The 26,536-nt window shown below is 39.7% G+C and overlaps 1 protein-coding gene across 3 annotated transcripts in view; it reads right to left on the reverse strand.

The window, feature by feature from the left end:
- Positions 1 to 2,859: 2,859 nt before the first annotated feature.
- The window catches only part of BANK1 (B cell scaffold protein with ankyrin repeats 1), a 156,868-nt gene continuing 133,191 nt past the window's right edge, over positions 2,860 to 26,536 (reverse strand). The window contains exons 11-17 of one of the 3 annotated variants that reach the window (XM_075421447.1): positions 26,028 to 26,306; positions 15,547 to 15,615; positions 13,446 to 13,630; positions 11,741 to 11,804; positions 10,169 to 10,239; positions 6,760 to 6,809; positions 2,860 to 3,853 (exon numbers count right to left, since the gene is read on the reverse strand). In XM_075421447.1, the coding sequence (XP_075277562.1) occupies positions 6,765 to 6,809; positions 10,169 to 10,239; positions 11,741 to 11,804; positions 13,446 to 13,630; positions 15,547 to 15,615; positions 26,028 to 26,306 (713 nt within the window). In that variant the 3' untranslated portion in view covers positions 2,860 to 3,853; positions 6,760 to 6,764. The other 2 variants (XM_075421448.1, XM_075421449.1) reach the window with 2 other exon arrangements.

The raw sequence follows: 26,536 nt of genomic DNA on the forward strand, positions 1-26,536 counted from the left end.
AGAAAACAGAGCGTGGATATGGAACATGAGCAGGGTGGGGAACAGATGCTTTTATTTCTGTAGAAGTGTAATGATTTTACTTGTAGCTTGCACATAATTAACTACGCCGAGATTCAGAAATTCCCGGGGGGGGCGAGCACATCCTTCCCTTCATTTCTGCTCCGGGGCCTTGGCTGGCTGCCTCAGAGGGCGGGTGGGTGGAAGTCGCTGTGTGTAAACAAGAACCAAATGAACAAAAGCCGCATTCTCAACCTGTTGCTGAGCCATTGTGGCATTTCATACCATAGAAATTACATTGTCATGGGTTACATATGATTTGTCAGAAAGAGTCTGTGCACCGACAACAGCTGATCCAAGATATGGGACACATCAGTTGCTGGAACGGTTTCGGTGGTGCAGGTTGGTGGTTGGGTGTTTTTTGGTGGTATTTTTTTGTTTGTTTTGTTTGTTTTTGTTTTTATTTGGTTCTACATTAAAACACCAGAAGTCAGAGGGCACATTCAACTATTTGTGTCAAATCCACCCTCAGCTGAAGATCAGAGTGATTAAAAGCAAGCAAATCTGTAGTCTAGCACAAGTATTTCTTCATGAAAGTGCCGCCGCATGTCTTCCCCACCGATCCCTCGCATGCTTTTGAGGCTGCTCTGCACTCTGTAGGACAGCTGCACTTCTGTAACAGTGGCAAAAGTACCTGTCCCAGCTGCAGGAACTGAAAATACTATTGCTTTTTGTACAGCAGGGCTCAAGATTAAACTTATTTTAGTGACAGCTTTACCTAGTTTAAATAGTTACTGTTACTGTACTTCTATTGTGCAACGGTGAGACTTTGTGTCTGCCAAACCCTAGGTGCACTTGCTGCCTGGAAGAATGACACAGCCTTAGAAAATTGGAGGGAGATTAGAAAAGGAAAAAAAAAAAAAGAAGAGAACATGTGGCCTGGTAGGGCTAGCCTGAAATCTGTCAGTGTCTTCAGCGTGCTTATGAAAATTCCCTACTCAGCAAATGCTCACTGATGAAAAATGGGGGGGGGGGACGGGACGGACGACCTTTGCCTGTCCTGTCGCACCCTTCCTGTTCAAGGATTACGGACGCTTTTTGCCTTTTAAATCTTGCTAATGTTGTTGGGGCCTGACTTTGGCCTTTAAATTTCTAAAATCCTCTTTGCTGGTGTTACACTGTAACAGGGCAATAGTTTCTTCTGTGCTTCAGTTTTTAGCAAATGGGAATTCCCTGGTTGTGTTCCCAGCTGGAACTGGTGCTGTGCTCAGATGCTGCTGAATCCTCCAACGCTGGCACTTCTGTACGTGGCACACTCAGAGCCATGCTCACATGGCGCAGCCAAAGCAGAGAACACACGTTGCTTTGTTACGGGCAATCCTAAATACCCTGAACTAAATGCTGTGGAGCATCCTACCGTGCAGTGTAGATGCAAATATCTGCATGTACATAGACAGAGCACAGTGGATTTTTTTTTTTTTTTTATTTCCTGAGTGGAACTAGGCTCTGGCCTTTAGTTTGTGTGTTTGGCACCATTGCTATATTGTTACACTCTTTCTTTTCCCTAGGAAACCCATAGCATTTCCTTGGTGTAATGTTCTGTGCTTTATTTTTGTAAATTTCCTGTTTTGTTACTCTCTTTCCATTGCCCTCAAATCTCTAGGTTTTCCAGGTGCCCTCTTACAGGCGCAAAGGGGGCACTGGGCCACTGCCTCTCGCTTGGCAACACAGAGAGCATCTGGATCCTGCCTGGAGCTCTGCTAGGACTGGCAACCCCCCTCCCCCGAAAGGGTCCTTCAGCTACAGAAACAAGCAACAAACTTCGGAAACGACACCAGGTACTGACATGAAACTTTTCATGATCTGCATTCTCTTTTCAATTTGTGTGTCAGCTCCTGGGGAATGCTTGCCAGGGGATACCTTGACTAGAGCCAGGTTTATAATATACATGATTTTTCTGGGGAAGGGAGGGGAACCTCTTAAGGGAAAATAACAGCTTATAAGTATTTAGATTCCCCAGTAATTCTCCCCACTCCATTTCCACGTGGCCAGGTAAGTCTAAAACATCACAGCTCCTCTCCTATAAAGCCTGACAGTCTCATGTCCCTCGTTTCATAGACACTGACTGTATTTCCAGATCTGGGGGACGTCATGCATTTCGAGGCTTTTGCTGGGGTTCAAACAGCTCAAGAGAAGCCTTTGTATGGAACACAAAGCTATGTTGTCACACTAATACAGCAGTCACTGAATATTTATGACTTCATAGCAATATACCTGCAGTGTTTGTGGGAGTATTTCTAACAGAAGTGGGGGGTTTCCTCAAAGAACACGTAATTTCCTGAAAATGTTTAATCAACCCATTTAAAGGTATTTTAATTAGCCTAAAGCTGTATGTGTGATACAAACTTGCAAGATTCTGTCATTATTTTAAAATCGCAACATTGTCTTTTTGGCTTATTTTTATTTGTAACAGTTCTTGGCAACAGTAATTTGTTGAAATTGGAAAAACAGTATGACCCTCAGGGCTCATAAGTCTGATCATCAAATCCACTTCCCTCTTCCAAATTTGGATGTCACATTAACATGTAGTTAAGGAACAACATTTACTTATACTGAAGAGTTTCTGATTATTGTATTCTGATTATATATACATAATATATATAATTAATATATATTATTCTTATTATAATGAAGTTTTCAGTTTTGCCTAACTAAAGTCTGAGTGCAGGCACCTCTTCGTACATGCAAAGCAGAGATTCAACCAAACTGAGATCCTGAGGCTTGCTATGAACAACTCGGGTTCCTCAAGCTGCCTGTGAATAAGGTGCAACCAAGAGGTTAGAAAAGATTAGGATCTCTGGGGAGGCAGTTTTGGCTAACAGCATGTTTACCTGCTTTCTAAGCAGGCTTGTGCGAAGCCCAAATAACTAGGGTGGGAGAAGTCTGCTTAAGCTCCTACTTACCTGAAAGTTAAAATATTCTTATACCCTTTGCAGGCTGCATATGAGATCTTTCTTGCATATGAGGTAGGGCAAGTCTTCTTGCATAGCCCTGTACCGTCACATGCTCACTTAAATTTTGGAGTATATCACTGTGGGAATGCAGACCATTATACCCCTTAACCATATTTATTCCTTTGCTTTTGCTGTGTAAATGCAGTAGAGATTCTTTTGGTTTTTGTCTTGGTATCACTTACCGTAGGCGACTTATTAAACAAAACACAATTTCCTTGCAAACCCAATTCTTGTAATCGCTTTAATGCATTAGTAGATAATTAGTACTGATTTACTTAGTTTGACTTTAGAAATTAACTTTGAGTACAATTATTTAAACTAGTGATGGCGTACAATTATTATTCCTAGGAAAGACAAATTTATATACAAAGTTTATATAAAAATGTCTTAACAAAAAGTAAAAACTAGATTTTATGTATTATAACTTCATAATTTTAATAACTTTTCATGGTCTCCCTCTTTTGTGCATAAAATCTACTTTTAAACAACTATCAAGCATTATGGAAAAATTGACATGAGTTTAAAAATAATTAACCAAAGCACGCAATATATCTTTACATAAATCCTCAGCTGTCATCTTGGAGAAAAAAAGTAAATTGGCAAAGAAGAAATGCAAAATTCAGTGCTGACTTTACAAGAATTCTTATTAATTTGCTTTAGTCATACTGGCCTTCTTCCAGACTTGGCCCAGGTGAGAGATCCCAAGATAGGAAAAGTGATAGGAAATCACGCAGCCGCAGCCCAGCAGCATGCGCTGGAACCTGAGGCTGTTGGGGCGCAGCTTGCAGACGGGTGGGGAGCCAAGCAGAGGAAGCTGATGCACTGCCGGCTGACGAATCACACTGTAAGAATGAATGAAAAATGCCTGTTTATTTAATAGACTGCTCACATTTCTTTAGAATAAGGTCAAATGCTGTATTCGTTGAAATGAGTATGAGAGAATCAAAACCACACTCTGCTCCTTCAGCTCCACCAGCTGGATCCCAGCTCCGTTATTCTCCTTCCTCCTCGCGTAAGCGAAGTGGGATGATCTATGGCTAGGCGTGAGCAACGTAGCGAAGAACTTTGCACTGGAGTTGGAGGCTCAACTGTCTGTAGAGTCAGAACATTAGCAACAGAAATGTAGTTTTTGAATGTTTTACCTGCAATTTTTTGTGATAATCAAACAGAATGCACACTTTTTTTTTTTTTTTACAAGAAAGGCCCAGTCCTCATAAGTGGTATACACAGCATTGTTGTGTATACCACAATGTATTTCATCACTTATAGACAGAATACTGGAGTCTTAAAAAAATAAAAAAAAAAAAGAAAGACTCCATTCAGTTGGTTTTGTACTGAAAGCATAAATTTCAGACATGCAGTTGGTTTCTGAGGGCTTTACAATTTCACCTTAAATGCATGTTTTCAAGTGCATGTGGGTAAATTAACATTCCCTTTCCAGCTCTGTTCTTTTTCTGTGAATAGGATCTCCTTGAAACTGGTGTAAAAGAGAGAAGAAAAAACACCAACGCCCAAACCATCACATTTTTTTAGTCTTGCCAGGGCCATTCTACTACTTTACAGCTGTGGCACATAGACTCTTTGCTTTTCAAATACTGGTATATTTAGTGCTATGGTATTATAAGGCCTCTGAACCGAACTGAAGACAGAAAACTGCAAGAAAGCTATGGAGAGGCCATACTTTGCAGAAGAGGAGAATCTTGGAATTTGGTGTGGACAATTCACAAACAGAATTGATTGAATGTGCTGGATAAATTGTATTTTGCAAGTTCTCCCACATCTAATTCACCTTCTCTCTCCCACCTAACAATTTTCTAAAAGTGACAGAGATCACCTATTCTGATCCCAGGGGTAATTCCCCCTCCCCCCTTGAATGATTCATCTCACTTCATCAATCTGCAATTTATAAGCACCTCTGCTATTATCAAGTTTTTCATAATAGTTTTCTCCAGCTTCAGAGCTTTTAATATTCACAGGTTTGTTTTTTCTTTTTTTTACCCTTTTAGTGCAGGTGACTTCAGCGCCACTCATGGAAACAGCTCTGTTAGGAAAGTCCATGTAGGAGCTGAGCTGCCTCTTGAAGGAGGAGTGATAATTTTTCATTTTCAGGTCATGCCATAAGACTAACGTTTTGGGTCTTATGAGCACTTTGGAGGAGGGGGGCCTGAATAAGACACTGATTTAGAGGATAAGCAGCAGCAGAGGAGGTAATGGTGTGGGCACTGTATTCCAGTGAGCAGGAGGGCTGCTGGCTCCAGAAATGAGACATGGACACACAGTTCTCACAAGGTGCAACTGCCCTCTCCTTTACATGGGAGAAAGGTGGCAGAGAAGACCCCACTGAAGATCATCCATTTTCAGGGCCACAAAAATGATGCTACAACAGTATAACATGTCACCCCCCACACCTGGAAAAGTTGGAGAGGCAAACTGTGTCAATATAACGTAGCTAACAATGCCTCTAACATTTGTCTTTAGGAATAAATTGTCTCATTTTGTTACTGTGAACAAATATTATTTAATCCCATTTGTAGCTCTAATAACATAAAATTGCAAAGACTACTCATATCTAAACCAGTAAACTTTAATTTTGAAACTTTCAGGGCCTAAGCTCATCTGAAGGAAAGGAAACGGAAGAAGAAAATCTATCTGACACGTGGAGCTGTTCAGCACAGACTGTTCTTGCAGAGATCAACAAACTGAAGAAACTCAGTGCTTAAGCAAGCCAAGGAATCAGAAATTTGTTAAACATCTCAAGGAAAAGATTTGCACGTACATTGACAGAATGCAGACATCCTTGTTCTTGGCCTTAAACTTTTAATGGAAATCATCTTTCTATGCAGAAGAAAGGTTGCATGACCCCTTCATTTTCAGAGGGATTAGCAAAATAAGACATTTTCCAGGTGATTATTTCACTGTACCCTGTTCTCAGAATTAATGCAAGATAATGCATATAGTCTACAACCTCAGCTGGTGATCTAAGTTCAGTTCCCAGTAAGTTTGTTCTCCACACAGACGCTGAAAGATGAACTGATTGCAAAAACCACAAAAAAACCCACCACAAAACTCCCCAAAACCCCAATGAATGCTGTAAAACAGATTTATTTACTTTCATCTCCTAGCAGCAAGCCAAACGATCAAGCTTCATTGAGAGGCAGACATACAGTAAAACTGCTCTGAGATATACATGGAAGCATACAGGTAGCACATAGCAATTAAAAAACCTAGTTAATAAAGATCTCATTAGATGCCCAAGCCCAAGAAACTCACCATCACTAACATCAGAAAATTCTGCTGCTTGTGGAGACGGTATCATTACCTGTCAGCTTTCCAGCACTTATATGATCATTGGTCTCTCGGTTAATCAGCATTTCTAGAAACATCCTTGCATCTGTACCTTTCAACTTTATTTCGATACTCAAATCTGTTTGATACCGCATGTGCAACCAGTATGTAGGACTACACTGTAATACAGCTTTTAGTTGCAATGACTAATGGCAACTCTCTTCACCGCATCTCCAAGTCAGGTAATGTCTATCTGTCCTGTAGTAACAAGAATAGGCTGACATCTGACCAAAAATAAGTCCTAGTATAAACTAGAATGTATGATGATTATCTTGTGAAATCGGACCTCTGAGATGCACTTTCATTCTGTTGTTATGCGAATGCACTCTGATGGAAAGTATTTCTACACGTTAGTTTCCATGACAAATAACATCTCTCTGTGTGTTCATATACATCCTCTTACCTCTGTTAATTAGGCATCTGTTCCTTGTCTGTTGGGTTCCTAGTTGGAGACTAGAAAGAAATAGATGTGATTAATAAATAGTCATGTATATCAATGATAAATTAGGCCAGTGCAGAATGTCTTTCAAAGTTGAGGATTGAGGAATTCACAAAATACATACTCAGGCTGAGTCACTTCTTATGTGTTTTACTTCAAATGTGAATACAACACATGTCCCTGGAGGCAGGGGAGCAAGAGACATCCATGAAACTGGCAGGTGTTGTGTAGGAGAATGATGTGAGGTGGATTTTGTACACAAATCTTACTTCTAACAGCGTGGCTGGTCTTTATTGGTGGCAATTAGGAGAGGCTGAGGGGTACACGGATATCCAGTTGTCTTGGTGAACTCCTCAGTCAACAGTTTGACTGTGCGCTTGCCTCATGAAGACCTGATTTGGTGACAAATGGGCAGAATACTGATTTTTGTTATTTTCTTGATTTTAAATTTGAGCATCATGTAAAGCTACAAAATACTTAAGAAACAGGAAATAAGCCAGGCTAAAGATGTAGCTTCACCAATCCAGTGAACACTATTGTAAACTACCAACAAATAAATATTTTCAAGACCAGAGGTCCTGATTGAAATGCGTGCTATTGAAGTCATGAAGAAAAAAAGTCTTTTCTATGACTTCCTCACTCTCCAGATATAAGCTTTTGTATATGTGCCTCTGGATCCTGAGTTATTTCAGCTTTGCTAACTGGGATGACTAAAGAAGTTTGAGTTCCCATAGATCCAAATGTCGAAATTAGGGTCTCTCTTTGTTCATCTTCCTATGGACAATGGAAATTGGTTAATGGGTTCAAAATTAAGTGCTGTTTTTTTCAGTTTTCATGGAACTCTACTTAAACACTACCTGCAAGCTTGGAGTGGCATCAACTGATGAATAAGCAGTCTGTTAGCAGCTTGGACTAAAAACAGGGTGCTGATGAGGGTTGAGGAATGAAGCCAGATATTTAGGATAGCGAATGTCATCAATAACCTGCCAGTTTGTGAAGGGTGCATAGTGCTCTTTTGAGTGTTTTTTGGATGAAGCTGAGGAAGAGATTTGGTCTTTGGCAGCTGGTTGAGCAAACTTAATTAAACCAGACCTGCTTTACGGTCATAGGCATCTACAAATCTGAAAATCAAAATCTGCACTGCAGTGGATGACCTGGCAGTTTACAGTGCCTTACAGGAGTGGGTCAGTACAAAACCATCTATAGCAACAGATAGTAGCATTGTCCTTCTTGGATATGAAGGGCATTTTCAGTGTAAGTACCTACTGATTTTAACAGCTAACAAATAAATGGTTTTGTTGAGTTCCCCATGGAAAAACTTTTTGACCTTTCCACAGCAGGCCACCTACCTTGCCAGTCTTGCCGAGGATCCCAAGACTTGAACAGATGCAAAGACGGAATTGCTCATTTGCCCCATGGGTCTATTTGTCACTGGAGGACTACTAAGTATCTGATATGTTTCCCAAGACCTACTTTCATTTAAAACTATTATGTAAGTTGTTGGCATTGAAATAATAATAATAAAAAAGAGTCAAGCTTAACACTTGCTTAATGCCCTATTAGTCTTCTGAAGTCCATCTGAGTTACAGTTTGTCTCCTGTGGCCTCTACCTTTGTCGTTACCTAGCAATGACGCAGAAAGACCTACTACTCAGTTCTTGCAGCTAGACCAAGAGCGGAGAACAGAGTATCAGTCATTCGCAGCTTTGAAGAGGAATCTTACACTACACTAGCTGTATCCCTAAAGATCAAGTTCAAGGTTCTACAGAGATTAGCTACAAGGGGATAACAAACTACAAGCAATTCAAACCATTTTATGTAGTTTCTGCAATCTTGCACTTATTTTTAGATGCTGGATGACTAAATCTGTGGGATGTGGCACATAAGGTAGCATAATGTAACTGCAATAGAAGGCAGATTTTGAAATATCATTTTCAGAAACAGCTAAATAAGATTCATATAGTTAATTCAAACATCCAAAGATGTAGATAAGCATTGTATAGTTTTTTTAAAAATTCCTGTGTGCTAGCAAGTATGGACATGGAATGCATGTGAAAGCTGCATTGTCCTTTTAAGACTTTAAAGAAAACTTGTCTATTCATCGTTACATAAATGTTGTCTAAACTGCTGCCATTCATTCTGTTAGTGGACACACACAAACCCAAGACTCTCAGGCCTTATCTTATGCTTAACGGTATAGACAAGGAGCCAACTACCATAGATTAAGCTGAGGTCTACCGCTATTTGTATGCTCATGCCTTGTGCAACCCCCCACAGCAGCACCACACATCCACCTTAGTGTGAGAGCACAGCATCTTCCTGTGAGAGCAGCACCCATCTACCTCACTGTTGGCGCACTCTGGCTGTCCCAATTTGGTAACATCTCCCAGAGGAGACCTACGGCTGAGAAGTTCAAATGCCAGCACATACGTCATCAGTTCAGCTGTTTCGATTCTGTTGTTCTCTCCATTCTTCCTTGTCTCCTGCTCTAGGCAAGGCAGCCTTCCAAAGAGTGTATTAGCCTTGCTTATAGATGAAGTGTCCCATAGGTAATAGACTACTTCTAGTTCAGTACTTTGGTGCGGTCAGGAAAGATGCCAGGGGAAAAAAACCTTAAAAAATCTAGGCCACCCAGATTTCAAAGCAGAGCTTTTGTCCCTAAATAATTTATGTATTTCCGTGAAATTTTATTAAAGGTAGTTGTTGTTCTGAACCTAACATCTTACTTCCCTTGGAAAAAACATAAGATATTATCAATGTCTATGGACAAGACCATAGTATATTACATAGTAATGAGATAAATTATTGTCTGTGCCTGTACTTTCTACAAACGAACATTCTACTTGCTTAGTCCTTATTTAGTTGTCCTTAAAATAGGTTTTTGTAGATATTTAACTCCAGGAGTGACAGAAGTTTTTGCATTGCATTTGATTTTTTTTTGGGGGGGGTGTTATTCAGCCCTATATTAAACTGTTGCAAAATGAGACATGAACTTTGAGATAGCATCAAATGTTATAATGGAAGACTGAACCGAGTGCCACTCTCATTAATAACTTTCATTACAGCAGAAGCAAGATCAAACTTATCAAGAAGCCAAAAATTATGTTCCATACTAATTCATAGGAGATATTTTCTTTTCTCATTAAAATAAAATCAAACTCCTTTTCTAAGAGGCTTCTGATGTGATCTCTTTAAATCCTCAATCAAGTCTTCAAAAACCATCTGTGAAAAAGACTGTCCAAATCCTAATTCCAAGCGTGGACTCTGGAGAGGGAGGCCTATGTTTTTAAAGGTACAGATGGAGAGTCTGTATACAGATATAAAAACTAGAATTCATTAAATGAGTCTTAAAAACTGCTAACATTCATACATACCGATTTATTAAATGGCATGTGGAACAAGAAGTCTCTAAAATGAATGCTCTCTGGTCTGCTTTCCTTAGGAACTACGAAAGAGAAAAGAACATGATTGTCATTTTTGTTTAAGACCATTTATTTATGTCTGGACTTAAGTATTAATCTTCTGAAATCCTTCTTTACTCTTGCCATCAACATGCCTCCACCTGTAGAGGGCGTTCCATCTTTTAAAAGTTCTTATTTTCAAGAATTTAGATCTTCAATAGTAAAGTTCACTGTTGCACCTCCATAATGATTCTTACCATTGTATTTCTGCAGTGCAAAGCTGCTGATTTATATGCATCACAGGATACACAATAGTGTAACAGAGGGCAGAGGGGTTAGGAGCAAAAGAGAATGTAGTGATCATTATCTGAGTTACTAAATAATTTCACAAAATTTAGAGTTCTGATGTTGGCACTACAATTCTGCTAGTATGATTGAATAACTGAAATTGGGAAAGAGAGGACAGCTACAGAGGCAGGACTGATGCGGCCTTAAAAGAAAACCCTACAGACAAACACTTTCCAAGAATCACGCTCATGTCATACAAGCTTTGCCTTGCCTATAGAAAACAGATCGTAGGAACAAATGCAGTGATCCCAGGCCCTCTGGTTCCCAGCGCCTTGTGAAGGCTTATGGACTGAGCCTCTTCACATGCTCAGGATGCTGCACCCCAAAAAACCGCAGAGGATATTAAAGCTGAAATATAAATAGTTTGGACTGCAACTCTGCCACTGGGCCGGCAAGAACTTCCCTTAAATACAGCATCTCACAAGTCCACATAAATACAGCACTGTCTAACAGAATAATGAAAGCAATACTGTGGGTTATTTTTCTCTCTTGCAGTAAGGAAATAACACATTTAGGTCAGAATTTTAAGTAGTGACATACAAATGGTACTAAGTCCAGTATGAAAAAAAGAAATACTAAATTTCTCTTCCAAGAATGCGCATGTACTGAAGTTTACAGAAATCATAGGCCAAAAGTCAAAATCATCTATAACACAATCTTTTCATAACAGCAAGAGAAAATCATTTGCAGGAAATGTAGGTGATTCGTACTGCTGCAGATGACATGCGCTCACAAAGGAAAAAAAGCATCTTAAATGACCAATGGTACAGTTTTTATTAGTGACTCTCAATACTAAACTGCTGTAGCAGTGGAAAGTTCATCAAGCTTTTGCAAGTGCAAATTGATAGCTGATGTACAAATAAAATATTGAAGTTCTCAAGAAAATTGTTCTAAAGAAATCATCTACCTTAACTGTGATGAAGCAGCAGGAAACGGACGACAGAAAAGCTGAGCCACAAAGACCTGGTAAATTTTCTGCCCCATTAACTCTCAGCGAGCTCATCTTTGGGATGAAATCTTGACCCTGCTGCAGGCCTGATTACACTCAAATAACTTAAATGTGATGAGATACAGAAAATGCTCATTACAAATTCAACGCCTGATCCAAAAGTCTGCTTATGCTTTGGATCAGCCCTTTGCAGTATACTTACAGTTCAAGGCTTCAGTGTTCCGAAAGGCAAAGAAAGCGCAACTTACCATTCAGATTTTCCTTTTCTAGTCTGTTTCCAACAGTGGTGTCTCTAGGATGGTGCACTTTTTCCTTTAAGTAAAAAACAAGCATAAATCCAGCAGCAGAAATCAGTAACATAAGTTTACTGTAGGAATAATGAATAACTATAAAAAGCTGGATTCTTTAGCATTCTGAAGACCAAGCTTCTCTCTCTCCAGAAAAATAATTTTAAAAGACTGAAAAATGTTTATGATGTGCTATAAGTAGATGCTAATTTTAGCATTTATACCTAAGAGTCTTCTGGAGTTTTTCCTATCAGTAAGTTATATTGATTCTGGCGTTAGATTACAGGGGCCTGGGAGTTCATTTTTTGCTTTGGACAAGTGATTTTTCCTTAAAAATCCCAGTGAAGACCAGACAACTGCAGTGATATCATGAAGTAAATTCATCATGTTCATGTTGGGGTAACAGTGAAAGACTTTTCCACAGTACAAAGCCATAGAGAAGTCACACATGCCGTGCAGGGTATAAACCACCACCAGAAAGTAGCTTTTTCCCTGAAGCAGTGGAAACAGGCCAAGTAAATCCTCCTTGAAATACAGGCTTATGCCTTAGCGCTGCTGTCTTTGCAGAGATTAGATATCGTCTTCCTCCACAAGTAATCCCCCTGACTGATAGAGCAATCCCAGCAATTCCCATCTGTGCGTGTGGCTGCAGACAGATTGGGGAGGGGGCATCCGCCACACTCTCGCACTGCTGCCGAACAGCTGGCGCTGTGCTGCTGGTGCCCAGCTGGGGAACTGGGCTCCGAAACCATTCTAAGCCCTTACACTTCTGCTGTGAAGTGCTCCACTGTGCACAAAAGCTCATACTATTTCTTCAGTAAACGGAACCACAAAGAACATTTAATCTCTCCTCGTTGGCAGCATCTGATAGCTCTCCCACTCTGAGTAGTAGACTAGCTTTGGTTTGCCTCTTTCTACTAAATGCACTTAAAGGACAACAAGAAAATATTTTTGTTAATGCATGACCTCATACAAAATGAGGGCATAACCTCTTCCTCCAGCTGTCTCGTTAGAAGTAATTAACAAACCTCCTCACCGTGCCTTTCTCCTTAGCTTCTAGCTTTGATGCAGTTCCTGCAGTGACTCAGTGTGTGGGCTTTTGTAAATCCTGTTTTTGTGCACCTCAATTTACTCCATACCTTGAACATAAAGGAGCTGAAGAGCACTGCTAACAATTGTGAATTTCACTACGTAGATTCAACACTTTCAGACAGGCACAAAGCCTGATGTAAGTCAATATATATGAACAATGTATGCTTGATATAGTTATGTTTCTGTTAGCTCACACTGCTCAATAGCGCATTTGGTTTGTTCAGCTATAGAACGTTTGTGGTTTCATAAAAGATGCATAGACCTAAGCATCACCTAGCAGTTTAGAACAAAAGTCTTGAAAGATGAATGTGTTTCACTCAAGATTTTAACCAAATGCAACAGCACCTGAAGTTAAGCAAAATAAATTCAGGAAGCCTCTCAAGTAATCAAACAACAGTGGAAATGGGTATCTAGAAGATTTAGAACCATAAGCTGCAAGGTCCTTGGGAGCTGATGGGCATATAAATCATGACTCTTCTTTTTGACCTCACATGTAGGAGACAAAATGCAAGAGTTTGTTTTTGGAACTTCTGATCAAGATTCCCATCAAGAAACATAAATTTCAGACTCATACCTGTTGAGTGGACTGTAGTCTCTGTTTTTCATTCTGCCACTGTTTAAATCTGTCAAGGGCTTCATCCACGGAAATTGCCCCCTTTTTCACCTGTTCCTGCAAGTGGATGAGTTCTCCCTGTTCAGCAGGGATGTTGTGTTTCACAGCACTATCAGTAACTGTGTCAGTGGGGCCTCTCGGTGCTGCTACAAAAAGTAGAAAGATAAAGGCAGAAAATATTACTAACCCATTTCATTCCTTTCTCTTTATGTTGCAAGCACTTTTTTCAACAAAGGCATGTAAGCAGTGACTTTATAATCTGGCATCACTAAAAACACACTATCTTTAGGGTGGCTCCCCCCTTCCTTTTCTCCTCTCTGTTTTTTGTTTTCAATGAGAGAAATGCAACAAATCAATGAGGATTCTACCATTACTCTTTGACAGCAGAGTAGCATCTTAAAAAATTCATTCATTACTATTGTCCTGATCCATGAATTGTCCATTAGCGTCAGTTCACACAGGAATCTCCTTCTAGTGCTAAAGCTACAGTACTGAGATTTTAAGGGAATTTGTTAACATAAAGACAAAAAATATCTACAGTGCCTTTTCCCCCCTTCTTTCTCCAGCTTCACACATTACATTTCTCAAAAGATGGGGCTGAAATTTGGTCAGAAAGCGTTTTGAAATTTTTTTATGATTCGCTTCCCTCAAATTATTAAATATATTGCAGTGACAAGAAAACTTTACAACCTCCTCCTGCTAGATATTATGATACAGGTACACAACTGGAGGGAAATGACAGGGAGACTTGTGCAATCAGATTCACAGCTTGGTCCATGGAGGTGTAGCACCATTTATCTCCAGGATACTGATACTGAAATGGCCGATTCAGAACACATGAGCAGCCATGAAACAGGGCTCTCCTAGCCCTGTCTGTGGCTGTTGCAGAAGTGCCATACAGCACCTGTTTCACTGCACAGGGAAAGCAGCCACATTAAAAGTTTAAACCATAATTATGATCTGGGTCAGTTTTATCTGCTGTGTTATGCACCAATATATTTCAAGTTGAGAAAGTGTTTTTCCCTTTGCACAGCCCTAAGGAAGTGAAAAACAGCTTCTGTGGCTTCTCCCTCCTTTACATCATACAGAATACTAAGCACATATTAGGCATGAATCTCTACTCTTTTGCATCTCATCTAATTGTTTCTATTTAAACAGAGTAATGACCCTAATGCCTTGCATCTGATAAGATTATTTGGAGATTCGACCAGTTTAGGTAAAACTGCATTTTCCTTAGCAGCAAAAAGGGGAGAGAGAGTGTATGTGTGTATTTATTCAGACCCATAAAACCTACTCTGTTTTATATGTGCATATAGAATTTTTGCAGAGGCATGCTACCAATATTCCATCATGGTAAGATCTAGAAGGTCCTGTATGCTTTTCCTAAGTGGGTTAGCATTCATGAAAAGTAATGTCAGTAGCACTGGAGACTGCAGCTCCATGCTGCAGAAATAAATAGGCGATTATGTGCTGCTCTATGTACTTTCATCCTGACCTGCTACTTGTTAACAGAAGAGGGAGGAAAAATTTTCACTCAGTGTTCATTCAATTTGTACATAACATTGTTAACTATTTTAGGGTACTGTTTCTTACACATAAATTCAAACCAACATTTCTTGCACAGTACCATTAATGGAATTTATGGTAGCAACATTTTGATGTGCTACACTCAACTAACAACTGGACTGCCAAGAGTAATTCATTTTACATGGATCTTGGGGTACCCAGGAGAGAGCTGTTGCTCCCCACACTGCTGCCTTTCCATGGCTGGAATTAGTGCACAGCTGAGCCCTCCCATCCTTCCTTTTCTTGGTTCTAATCACAATGGAGAAAGGAAACAGAAAAGCATAAAGTAACTCTGACTCTACAAATCCTTCCAACAAGACCGTAACTTTTATTTTTCTTTCTTTAATCTGATCACTTAATGCTGCAATACCATTAAGGATATACATAATATGTGGGAAAATAGATGCTAAATCAGTCAAAATCAAGTCACAGTAAATCTCTACTAGTTCTACTAAAAAGCATCAAGGCAGGTAAAAAGCCAAATTAAATTCTGTACCAGGCTTTCTGGTATCGCAGTACGTCCTGTTGTTGCCACTGGGCACTCGAGCGGTCTTTTGCTGAAACACTACAACAAAATTAAGAATATAAGGAAGTTACAAGGTGAAAAATGGCAATAAAAACCACCACACATTCTGAATGATGGAAGGAGGTTCATGAAAGCAGGCTGGAATAAATTTCTTGTTCTAGCTTAGGAGTACTTCTCAACCCACTTGTCGGTCTAATGTTAATTACTTGAAAAATTGTTCTGTTGCACAAAATGGCAGGATTACTGATATTACAGATATCATGACAAGAAGCTTTGAAGAAAATAAAATAGATGTATCACATCAACATATTACTTGTTTAGAAAACACAGCTAGATCTCGGAGTTCTTCACATGGTATCGACACCTACCGTAGCCTTTTTCTTACTTTACGGGGAAAGTTAGGGCAGAAAAAACCAATAGCACTATGTGGGAATAATAAAACTGCTTAAGAAAGAGTATGGGTATATCTTTGTCTACTTTAGTCAAGCACCAGGAACAGCAAAGCATGATCACTTATTCCATTAGCGTAGCCCATCCTCCCCATTGCTGTGAGGTGCCCAGAGTACAGCCTCCCTGGATATGCCCTAAAATGCTGCAGTCAAACTTTTGCTGGCGGCGTATGTAAAATCCAGAAGGTGGGAATTGCTTGATTTCTGACTTAGCTACTGCCATATCGGTTTTCCCTCTCAGGTCTCAGTTCTGATTTTAGCTAAACAAACTGATAATCTAGAACAATTCCTTCCCATTAAGTAATCTTTCTGACATCACTGCAATGCAGCAAACGCGCCAGTTCAACGGAGCAGATGTTTGCTGGGGACCACGGCCCAGTACAACGGAGCTCTGCTCAAGTGGCAGAGCCGCTGCGCTCTGCATGGCACCCTGGAGTCCCGGCTTCTTGCTCTTGCTGACCAGGGAAATCCAGCGGACCTTGGTTTGCTCCTTGTCTGCCTGCTCCAGCTGCCTTGTATGATATATCCACTTCTCTCAGAGAAACTTACAAAACAGATGATCAAGACCGCTGTGACATCTAAAGTCTGCACATGCTACATGCAGAGGTGAAGAAGGCGCAATTCCTAAGGGTGTATTTTCTATACTGCAGAGTAAAGTCTTTATGCTAATCCCTGACTAGGTTTGTATGGAAGGTGATGATGGATGAAAACAGCTGGGGACTTGATGCTCCTTAAAAAGTTCTCAGGCTAAATGGAGAGAGTAAAAGAACTATACAGGCAGCACAGTCTGCTGATGTTATGTCCCTAGCTTCAGCCTAACACTGATAGATTTTAACTTTTGTAATACTCTTCTCTGTAATTCTCAAAGAATCCTGCCAAATATGGCTGCAGTGTTTTCTTCTGTACTTGAAATAGTTTTCTCTTTTGAAAGAAGAAATTAAAGTAACCAGAACACAGAGGTAATGCAGGCAGCCTGAATTTTGCTGCATAAGGAGAAGGGATACACTCAACAATGTCCCTGATTGGAAAGCACTTTAATTGATAGGCTTTAAAATTTCTGCTGAGTTTTGCAGTGTTGGAGTAATTAGAAATGGAATTACTCTTCCAGTTCAAAGTAAAATTGTTAAAACCACTTTACATGCTGCATCTTGCTGAAATGATTTTTGTTGGCAGCAAGTATTCAGTGTGGGTGAGGTAAATGAAAACAAATTCCTGTTTCTGGAATGCCTGGAAAGACGTATGCACATACCGCTGTACAACTGCCACAAGTTTAGGGAAGACTCCAGCAATTTACTCTTTCATTCCCACATTCGAATTATTTATGAACTGCTCAAACACAGTAGTGGAATGAAAGAAACAGGTAATCTTGCATAGGGATACATTCCATTGCTTCTTATGAAAGATAAAGTGAACATTCCTTCAGTAAAGCAATACTCATATAGCAAATTTTAAAGTATCAGAATGCCACAGTCCTTCAGCTGAGGAAGGATATATATTTTTATATTTTCAGAGCCTCTCTGCCATAGATAATCTGATTAAAAAGTTGCAGTACTCCTGTTATGCTTTGTTACTTAATGTGCGTTCTTCAATAATATCTGTACAATCAGAAAGTGAGTCCTTTTGAATTTTATTCACATTGTGACTGGCTAAAGTACCCATAGATGCTTGTAGGTCAAAATCTACAAATTAAACATGCCGACACAATATATGCTATATAATTTTTGTCCACAACGTATCTCCTCTTCTCTCTCAGTTTCTCAGAATTCAAGAAGGCTGAGAGAGCTAACAAGTAATTAGACTTTATGCCCTCTCATCTCTTCAGTTGCTACAGGAAACAGATGAAGTTCTTTGCATGCCCTAAATACATTTTTATGTCTTGGGTAATAAGATCACTTTTTAGGAATGTAATGTAACTTCAATATTTCTCCAGGAAAGCAAACTCAGAGAGTAAGAAACTACTGCAATATTTTCTAGTAGGGCATGAAACCATGAAACATTTAAAAAGCGTGACAAAACACAAATTTTGTGGCAAACATGCAGAATTATGGGAAAATCCCTCACAGAAGGTGGGAAAAGTAAGGAGGATCCCAGGAACTCCGAATTGCCTTTTTTTTTATCTCAACCAGACTAGCTACAGATGTTGTTTCAGGCTGTCTGCACATGCAGGTAAATAATGTTCTGAGGCTTGAAATGTGGTTAATAGTTTCATGGTTATCACCACAAATAAAAGGGCTAGAAACATTTGAAATCTAAGTCTCTTGTATATCATTCTGTACCAAGCAGAGCATTTTATAGTCACACGAGGGGACCTAATATATGCTTACAAATATCTCAAGGGTGGGTGTCAGGAGGATGGGGCCAAGCTCTTTCCAGTGGTGCCCAGCGACAGGACAAGGGGCAATGGGCACAAATTGAAGCACAGGAAGTTCCGTCTGAACCTGAGGAAGAACTTCTTCCCTCTGAGGGTGATGGAGCACTGGAACAGGCTGCCTAGGGAGGTTGTGGAGTCTCCTTCTCTGGAGATATTCAAGACCCGCCTGGACAAGGTCCTGTGCAGCCTGCTGTAGGTGACCCTGCTTCGGCAGGGAGGTTGGACTAGATGACCCACAGAGGTCCCTTCCAACCCCAAACATTCTGTGATTCTGTGATTGTGCAAGAAACTGTGAATAGTATAAAGGGTCTAGACAGAGAGAACGAAATTTTTTACAGTAGCTGCAGGTTGACAAAAAGAACAGGAATTTGATTCTCAGAATTAATTGAGGTTCTAACACAAAGCTGTAATGGTAAGGAACCACAGACGCACTATGGCATTTCAAAAATTGCTTAGTGATAGACCACTGAGAAGTGATATAATTAGAAACACGGGCAGTCAAAATGTGGAAAGAGTTACATTATGAGAGAGGACAACTCATATCAGTTAAGAGGCAATGATCAACCAAGATGTGGTTATTCATTTACATTTTACATTACCCATCTAAACTATAAAGGATGTTGCCTAATTTGTTTTGCATTAGCAACATTACGTTTAAAAAAAAAAAATCAAACAACAGTTTGCCACTATACACTAGCAATTCAAATAAAGCTAGACTGATGAACCTACTCTGGAAGAATATGTGAGCTAATCATACCTGATACTACTTACTCAATACTTTGAGCAAAACAAACACAAAGGACAAAAAAAAAAATCAATAAATATCACTAATTTGAATTCAATTTGCTTAGAGAAATTCAAGATGCATTTATTCATCAGCTTCATTGAGTTGATGTTCTAAACAAAATTACCTATTGCCATGACTGTTTTATTTAGGAAACATTCAAAATTAAGATCCAGGGGAACAAAATCTTTATAGAAACACAAGGCTAAGTGATAATGGAAATTAATTAATACACTAGGGTTGCACTTATTAACACATCTCAACTCAGTTGCAAATTACAGTGAGTTTGTAAGCTTCCTCCTTGTTCTTAGTAGGTTTTTGCTTCATTCATTTTCGAATTGTCATGCCATTAACTCATGATTAACAGAAGAACGGAGAAGGAGGGGTGAATTGCTAGCAGGGATATGTTGCAGGGAGAGACTCCTATCTTTGCCCACTCCATTTTTTTCCCCATTATTTAAACATTTGAACATTTAAACTGTGTGTGCATAGTACCTAGGCAAATAAAACTCGCAAGTTCTTTTTCTGGTAGGGATTAGTTTGTAAATTAGATGTAGCACAGCAAGGGATGACAAATACATGGAGAATACTAAGGAAGGAATATAGTAGGATGACGCTTATTATTCAGGAGATGAGAACTCTGCAGATGTTTGTTCACATCTTTTTAGATCTCATTTTCCTTTTGTCTGTTTTGTTCGCTAACACACCGAGCATCAGTGACTGGACAGAGGTCATCAATGCAATACTAACCAATAAATTTCGTGAGAGGTGATTAAGGACCACTCCTAAAATTTATGCAAAATATGTCACATTTTTAAGATTAAAGCAAAAAATTTTAGTGATTCATGACATGAAATCAGCTAAGGAAATCGGACACCGTAAACAGATTGGCCTTTTTAAATTTTCTGAGACAACACAGCTGAGCACAGAACAAAAGCGTATCGGCATGCCTCATGATTCTGGTCTAGTTAGGTCCAAGGACTGTGGAGAAGGGATGGCTGTGCTGTGCTGTGCAAGGTAACAAAGCCTCAAGTCCCAGAAGCTGTCCTGTCATGGTAGCATAGGTGTCTGAATGCCCTTACACTGTCACAAGGCTAGGGGAGAAAGACTGGCCAGTTTTAACTGCACTGGTGCGAGAAAACCAGTGACCATATCTGAACTGATACAGAAGTTCTGATCTGTTTTAAACGTGCTGCCTGACACTCAAGACATTTATGAGAACACACAACTGTCATTTCATCAGAATAAAGAGCAGGCGATGTCAAATGCACTTGCAGAAATATCAAACTGCCATGCTGCTCTGTTTTTTGCAGTGGCCCAATGCATGCTGCCCGAATTTTTCAGCTACGGCATCACCTCCACTCATCACAACCTATGCAGGCTGTTGTCAGCCTTTACCTTCCACAACCACATAACCAGTCAGCTGAGACTGAAAAAAGCCAGTTTTCTCACATCAAAGGTAAAATGACTTTAAAAAGAATCACAATGTAATGACAATATGAAAACATTAATCCAAAAATAGACATATGCTCACCAGCAATTCTCTTCCCAATTTGCAATGAGATTCTGAGTCTGTCAAATACGAGCTCAAACCTGCTAGAATCCCAGCAACCCTGGTCAGGGAGGGACCTCAGGAGACTACACAGAGACGACTCCCCTACACTGAAGCAAGATAATAAAAGTACTATCAGAACCCCTTCTTACAGACTGGGTAAAGACTGAGTGAGAAGAATAGGTACCGGTGGTTAGTTTAAACTGCTGTTCAGAAGGCAGTGTCAATGTACTTGATTCATGCTCAATGAAGAGAACTCTCCCACTGTTGCTCTTGTCAGAAACTTCATTTAGTGGATTATGGAAGTTGGAAGGTCTCTTGCGACATACTCAAGAATATTTGTCCCAGCATGTAAAACCTAAACACACTTCTGCAGTCCCATTTTTCTTCAGTAGAGAAAAGCAAAAAGGGGAAGACTCTATATCTGGTTTTACCAGAAATATGCTATTTAGAACAGTTTGTTTTTCAACCAGGCAGCATCCTTTAAATATTTTCCCTCTGTGCACCTTATTTAGTACGTTTCAATCTACCAGAGTCAAGATAGCAAAAAATCTGATTGAATGAATGCAGCAGATGAAGCCAGTACACCACTTCCCAACCAGGTCTCTAAAAACAGTCTAAGTGCTCGAAGACAGCTGAACAGTGGTTCCTAGTATTTTATTCATGGAAAAACACCCTAACGTTGGAGATACATAATGAAATTCATCTGCAGTGCAGTACTTTATACTCACTGTAGGAAAGTACTAAAAAATCCCTCTGTGGGACATAAATGTTTCGCAGTTTGCATGGGCTCCAAGGCTTCACTTTGGAATCGCTACTTTAGAGCATTTAAACAATCTGCATAATAAGAATTACTAACTCAGGATGCGATCACGATAGTTCCCAGTAATCAGCCTGATAAGTTTCCAAGACACTAACAGTTCTGTTCTGGATTTTGTTTTTTCATTTCATTTGGGTTTGTTGTCTATTCTGTACATGAGATATTCTGCCTCCCTAAAAATACCCACTGGCTGCTACTTTTTCTGCATACCCTGTGATTTTGATGAGCAATGAGAATGCTATTCTCTTCTGGGAGAGTAACTGGGAAATGTATTTTTCCACTTCTAGCTTTTAACCCTAGTGTGAAGTCCCACAGACAGCTATCTTTATATAGCGAAATGTTTCCAGTGCATAGAGGGGAAATGCATTCCTTCAGGGATTTGTGAAAGGCTTGTAAAAGAACAAAGGCTATAGCATATGACATTTTATTTATGCAGTGGTAGGACAGGTGTCCTTGCTGCAAAGAACTCTCATACTGGTGGTCTCTGCTAAGTGGTAAATGACCACACCGGAACAGGAATGTATTCCTTAAGCCCTGAGGCAGTCCTGGTAGGTCAGACTTCAGAAACGGTAGGGAGGCATTACAGAAACTCATGCACCTGTCCTAAGAATACATCGGGCACTCTGGATTCCAGCTCAATCAAATCTGGTATCAATACAGAGCATTAAAATTTCACTGTAAACTGAAAACACAACACCTTCATACATTTATTTAACAGTTGTTTTGGCAGCACACATCTGAAAAAACACAGAAATAACCTACAAAGGAATACTAAGCACTTGAGGAATAGAAAGGGAGCACACTAAGAGTGCACACCATCTGGACAACAAGCTATTTGGCACCAATTTGCAGCTCCATTGGTTGATGCGCCTTTCACATAGAAGGCAGAATTCTTGCAGGGGTCTAAATTAAAGAACAAACATACTCTCTTTCTGTTAAATATGCAGTACACTTAGCAGTGTTCAAACAGTAGTTTGCACGTTCATTAAGATTTGAAAATAGAATAAATGGAACCGAGTAAAAGCGATTAGAGCACTTACATTTTAAATCTTTCAACTCACTCATGTTTCCCAGAATTTATTTGTCAGTAAATTCAGGTCAGATGCTCAAACTGTAAATCGTGGCAGCTCAGTTACGGCATTTTGCATCACTGAGTGTCTACTGCCTAGGTTTCAAAGTGTAGATCCTGCTCTGAAAGAGACTGTAAAAATGGGCTTGTGACGTCCCATGTTTGTTTTCTATAGATTAAAGAGTTCCGCTGTCCTATTCTGCAGAGCACCAAGTGGTAAGCTACACCGAGTAGGCTTTCTGCCTAGCGTAAACTTGAGCTTCCATGTATTTGAAAGCTCCTTATGACCAAGAGGCTATTTGCCTGCTTTCTTTGTTGCTACTATCATGGAAACACCACCACTTTTGCTTAAAGGAGAAGATGCTCTTTTGTAATTTCACGGACTTCAATGTGTGGTGAAAGCCCTCATGAGAATTTAGCTACTTGATTTGTCCGGATGGATAAAAAAAAAAATAATTAAAAAGGAGGCCTCAGCACACAATCAAAGAAGCAAAAGGCATTTCTGCTATACAATGCTTACAGCTTCTTTTTGTCAATAAATGAGCCTATAATTTTCCATCACTCTTTTGGATAAAAAAAAAAAAAAATCCTCCTCTTGCATCTCTGCATGGCACTAGTTCACAACAGGCCCTGAAATCCTTGGAGCATGAAGCTTGTTCTTTCCGTGAACTCCCAAAGCATCTAGGGATCCAGTTGTGGGTGACTGTATAACCTTAACACAGCCCTTCTCCATCCATCATGCTCCATTCTCTAACCCCATTTTTCCCATAGGACCTGTGTCCTACTGAACACCAGAAGGGAACAGTTCTGGAGATCAACCAGAACTGAGCAGTGAAGACAACCTGTTTCTTACAGGAATGTTATCTAATTTGTTTTAGAAGTCAAAAGGTATTTAGTGAATGGAGAGAGAATACAGAGGAGGGAAGGATGCCTCAAGTTAAGTGACTAAAAGTCGCTCTATGGAGCAGGACTTCTCTCTCCAACAAGGCCCCAGCATAACCCCAGACAAGTCATCTAAGCCAGCCATCGGGCTTGTGAATCCTTGATGTTAGGGTGCTGACTAAACACACTAATAACATAGTTTGAAGTTCTGAGCACTCATAGTGGCCACGGAAATCAATGGGATCTTTGCTTTGAATGAGTAAAGTATCCTATAATGCTGCTAATCTCAAGAATGGCATCTTAGTTACTTCATGTTGGGCATCCAAAAACTCAATGGATACAGAATAAATCAAAGGGTTTATCACAGGGGGGTCTGAAACAACACATTGAACCTAGGGCAGGCACGAATTGTATTTTAAACAAAAATTGGAATGAAAAACCCTGAAGAGTTTTGCATGTTACGCTCACCCACTTTAAACCTCAGATGAACCAAAATATCTGTGACAAATAGCAGCACATGGCTATATACTTAAGGACTGTATTGTAATGTTTGTGGCAGAGAAAGGCGTAAATGGGCAAAATGACTTCAATTCTAACTTTTTGATTATTTGACTCTGCAACTTCCACAATGCTCTTTTTAACATAATATATGAAATAAAAACCCTGAAACTATAATCAATTTATTTGAGGGATGAAAAATGTGTATGTATACTAGCCAGAGTAATTTTATTTTACACTAATTAAATTATAAAGCAATGGCTGCAAACACATGCAGATTTTAATGATAGATAGGAATGAAATTTTCTGATTCTTACAACCGAAACAATCTTTTTTTTCTGCTTATAAGCAGTTTTAATATAATAAACTCGGATACTGCTAAACTAGATGAAGAATTTTTTAACCACTGTGGAGAAGGACAAAACGTGCTAATCCAAGTAGCAAGAAAAATCATTCTGTCTAAAATTTCACTGTCTGTCTCGGGGATCTCTGCACAAGAAAGTAGAGTGAGAGACCCCAGATCTGGAACTAGCAGGACAGCCAGGTGAAACAGAGGCCTGAGTGGTCAACTGAAGCTTTCTTGAAGCACTTCCACTTTTCTCATTTATTGCGTAAGTAAATGAACTTGGGCCAGAGGCTGATCTCACAGAACAACAGGAAACTAATCTGTCTACCACTACCTGCTTACAAAAGCAAAGCTAAAAACCTTGGGGGTGTGTGTATGTGTGTGTGTGTATATACACATGGTGTAAAAGAACCACAGTCCCATCAAAGCAATTCCTCTGATAGCCTCTTCCATAGTGAACAGTTACAGTAGACAAAGCAGAAACACTCTAGTGCAATAAAATACAGTAAAAGCAATCTCCCAAAAAACGCATCTTCACAGTAAGGGTTTTCAAGTCACTGGCCTGTCTATGATGACGGAGGACCAAGATATGAGACGCTGCTCTAGCAATCTCAGTAAGAGCAGCCATTTCAGGACCTTTGCAGTTGGAACAGGGCCCCTATACACATTCATTCTTGGATTACAGTTTAACTACTGTAATGATTCATCCCTATACCTCCTGGACATGCTGAAGAAAGAGCAACTAAATGATGAATGCATTAGCCCATGCATTCTGGCCCTCACCTGGAGTTACACAGCCTGGAGGTAGAAGCTAGAAAGAATAAAATAAATCACTGACTGAAATGAGCATGAAAAAGGAGGGGTTCCTCTGCATTCGGTAGGATGCTTTGGGTAGTATTAATCCTGTTTTAGTGCAAAACATGCACTGGATGGAGTAAGCAATCACCAAAAATGGTGTCCTTTCTCAGCCTGGTTTTCTACCATTTATTCTTACACATATTCTTATACATTCGCAGGCTTTTGTAGAGGAGTCTGGAAATGAAGACAGTATGGATTTTGGGGCTTACACAGAGATGTCTGCAGTAGGTTCACAGAAATTCCTCCTATTATTTTGAAATTTGGCTTCAGTCTGAATTGGACTACAAGATATCTGAAATCTCTCCCAGCCTTACATTTCCATGAATAATCTCACAGAAGTCCCCCAGTTTTCTCAGAAAAGGTAAAAGGACATAATCCTTCCCCAGATGGCCATTTCTAGCATCTTCTGTGGGAGAAGGGATATTTCAAAGAGGAGTTCTCACACAGGCATTTCTTCCTACCTTTCTCATCAGGAAAAATAAAACATGGCTAAAACGTCTCTCTTAGAATTAAGGAAAAACTGAAAGGAAAGGTGATTCAGTAGCACATTCTGCATCACACTATCAAAACAGACACGCTTACAGCTAGCCCAGCGATTCTTAATTTTCCATCATATTCTCATAATTTTTGTAAAATCAAAAAAATGATGCTATCTGAGATGCAAATTGAAAGTTAACATTAATCACAGATGTTCTCAGCTCATTTGTTGGTGTGAAAGTAACTGATCAAGCATCTTAGTCTTTCAGAAAAATATTAATTCACCAAATAGAAGAGACACGTCTATATTCTACCAGCAAATATTTACAAAGCGGCAGCACTAACCTTGTACTATATAGGGAGTGTTCTCCTCTTTGACTGCTGAACATACGGGACGAGGCGCAGGGGCTGGTGGCCTGTTCATGATGAAAGACCTGTCTTCTTTCCTTTTCTCCTCTTTCTCAGCCAGTATGAAATCGTATACAGATTCATCCAATTTTGCAAAAGTGTACGGGTGTTCCTCCTCGCTGTCTCCCTCGCACGTATCTTGGTCTTCTCTGTAGCATGCTGTTATGAGTCCATCACCACGTCCTCTTTCATTTCTGTCCTCCACAACATTCACCTCTGAAAAAGCGAGGTATTGTGTTCCATATACAGGGTAAAGAAAGGAGATTAAGACTTAACATAAAGCTTTAGAGTTTCCTAAAGTAACTCAGAGACCTGATTTCACTTCTACACTAAACCACTCTGATTTTCAGAGGATTCTGTTCATCTAATTCAGTAGAGAGGATGTCCCCAAGGAGTAATTCAAACTTCAGGGCCTCCTCATGATTTCACATCAGATTATCAAAAAT

The sequence above is a fragment of the Opisthocomus hoazin genome, chromosome 5 (genome assembly GCF_030867145.1).
Source record: "Opisthocomus hoazin isolate bOpiHoa1 chromosome 5, bOpiHoa1.hap1, whole genome shotgun sequence".
Classification (NCBI taxonomy): domain Eukaryota; kingdom Metazoa; phylum Chordata; class Aves; order Opisthocomiformes; family Opisthocomidae; genus Opisthocomus; species Opisthocomus hoazin.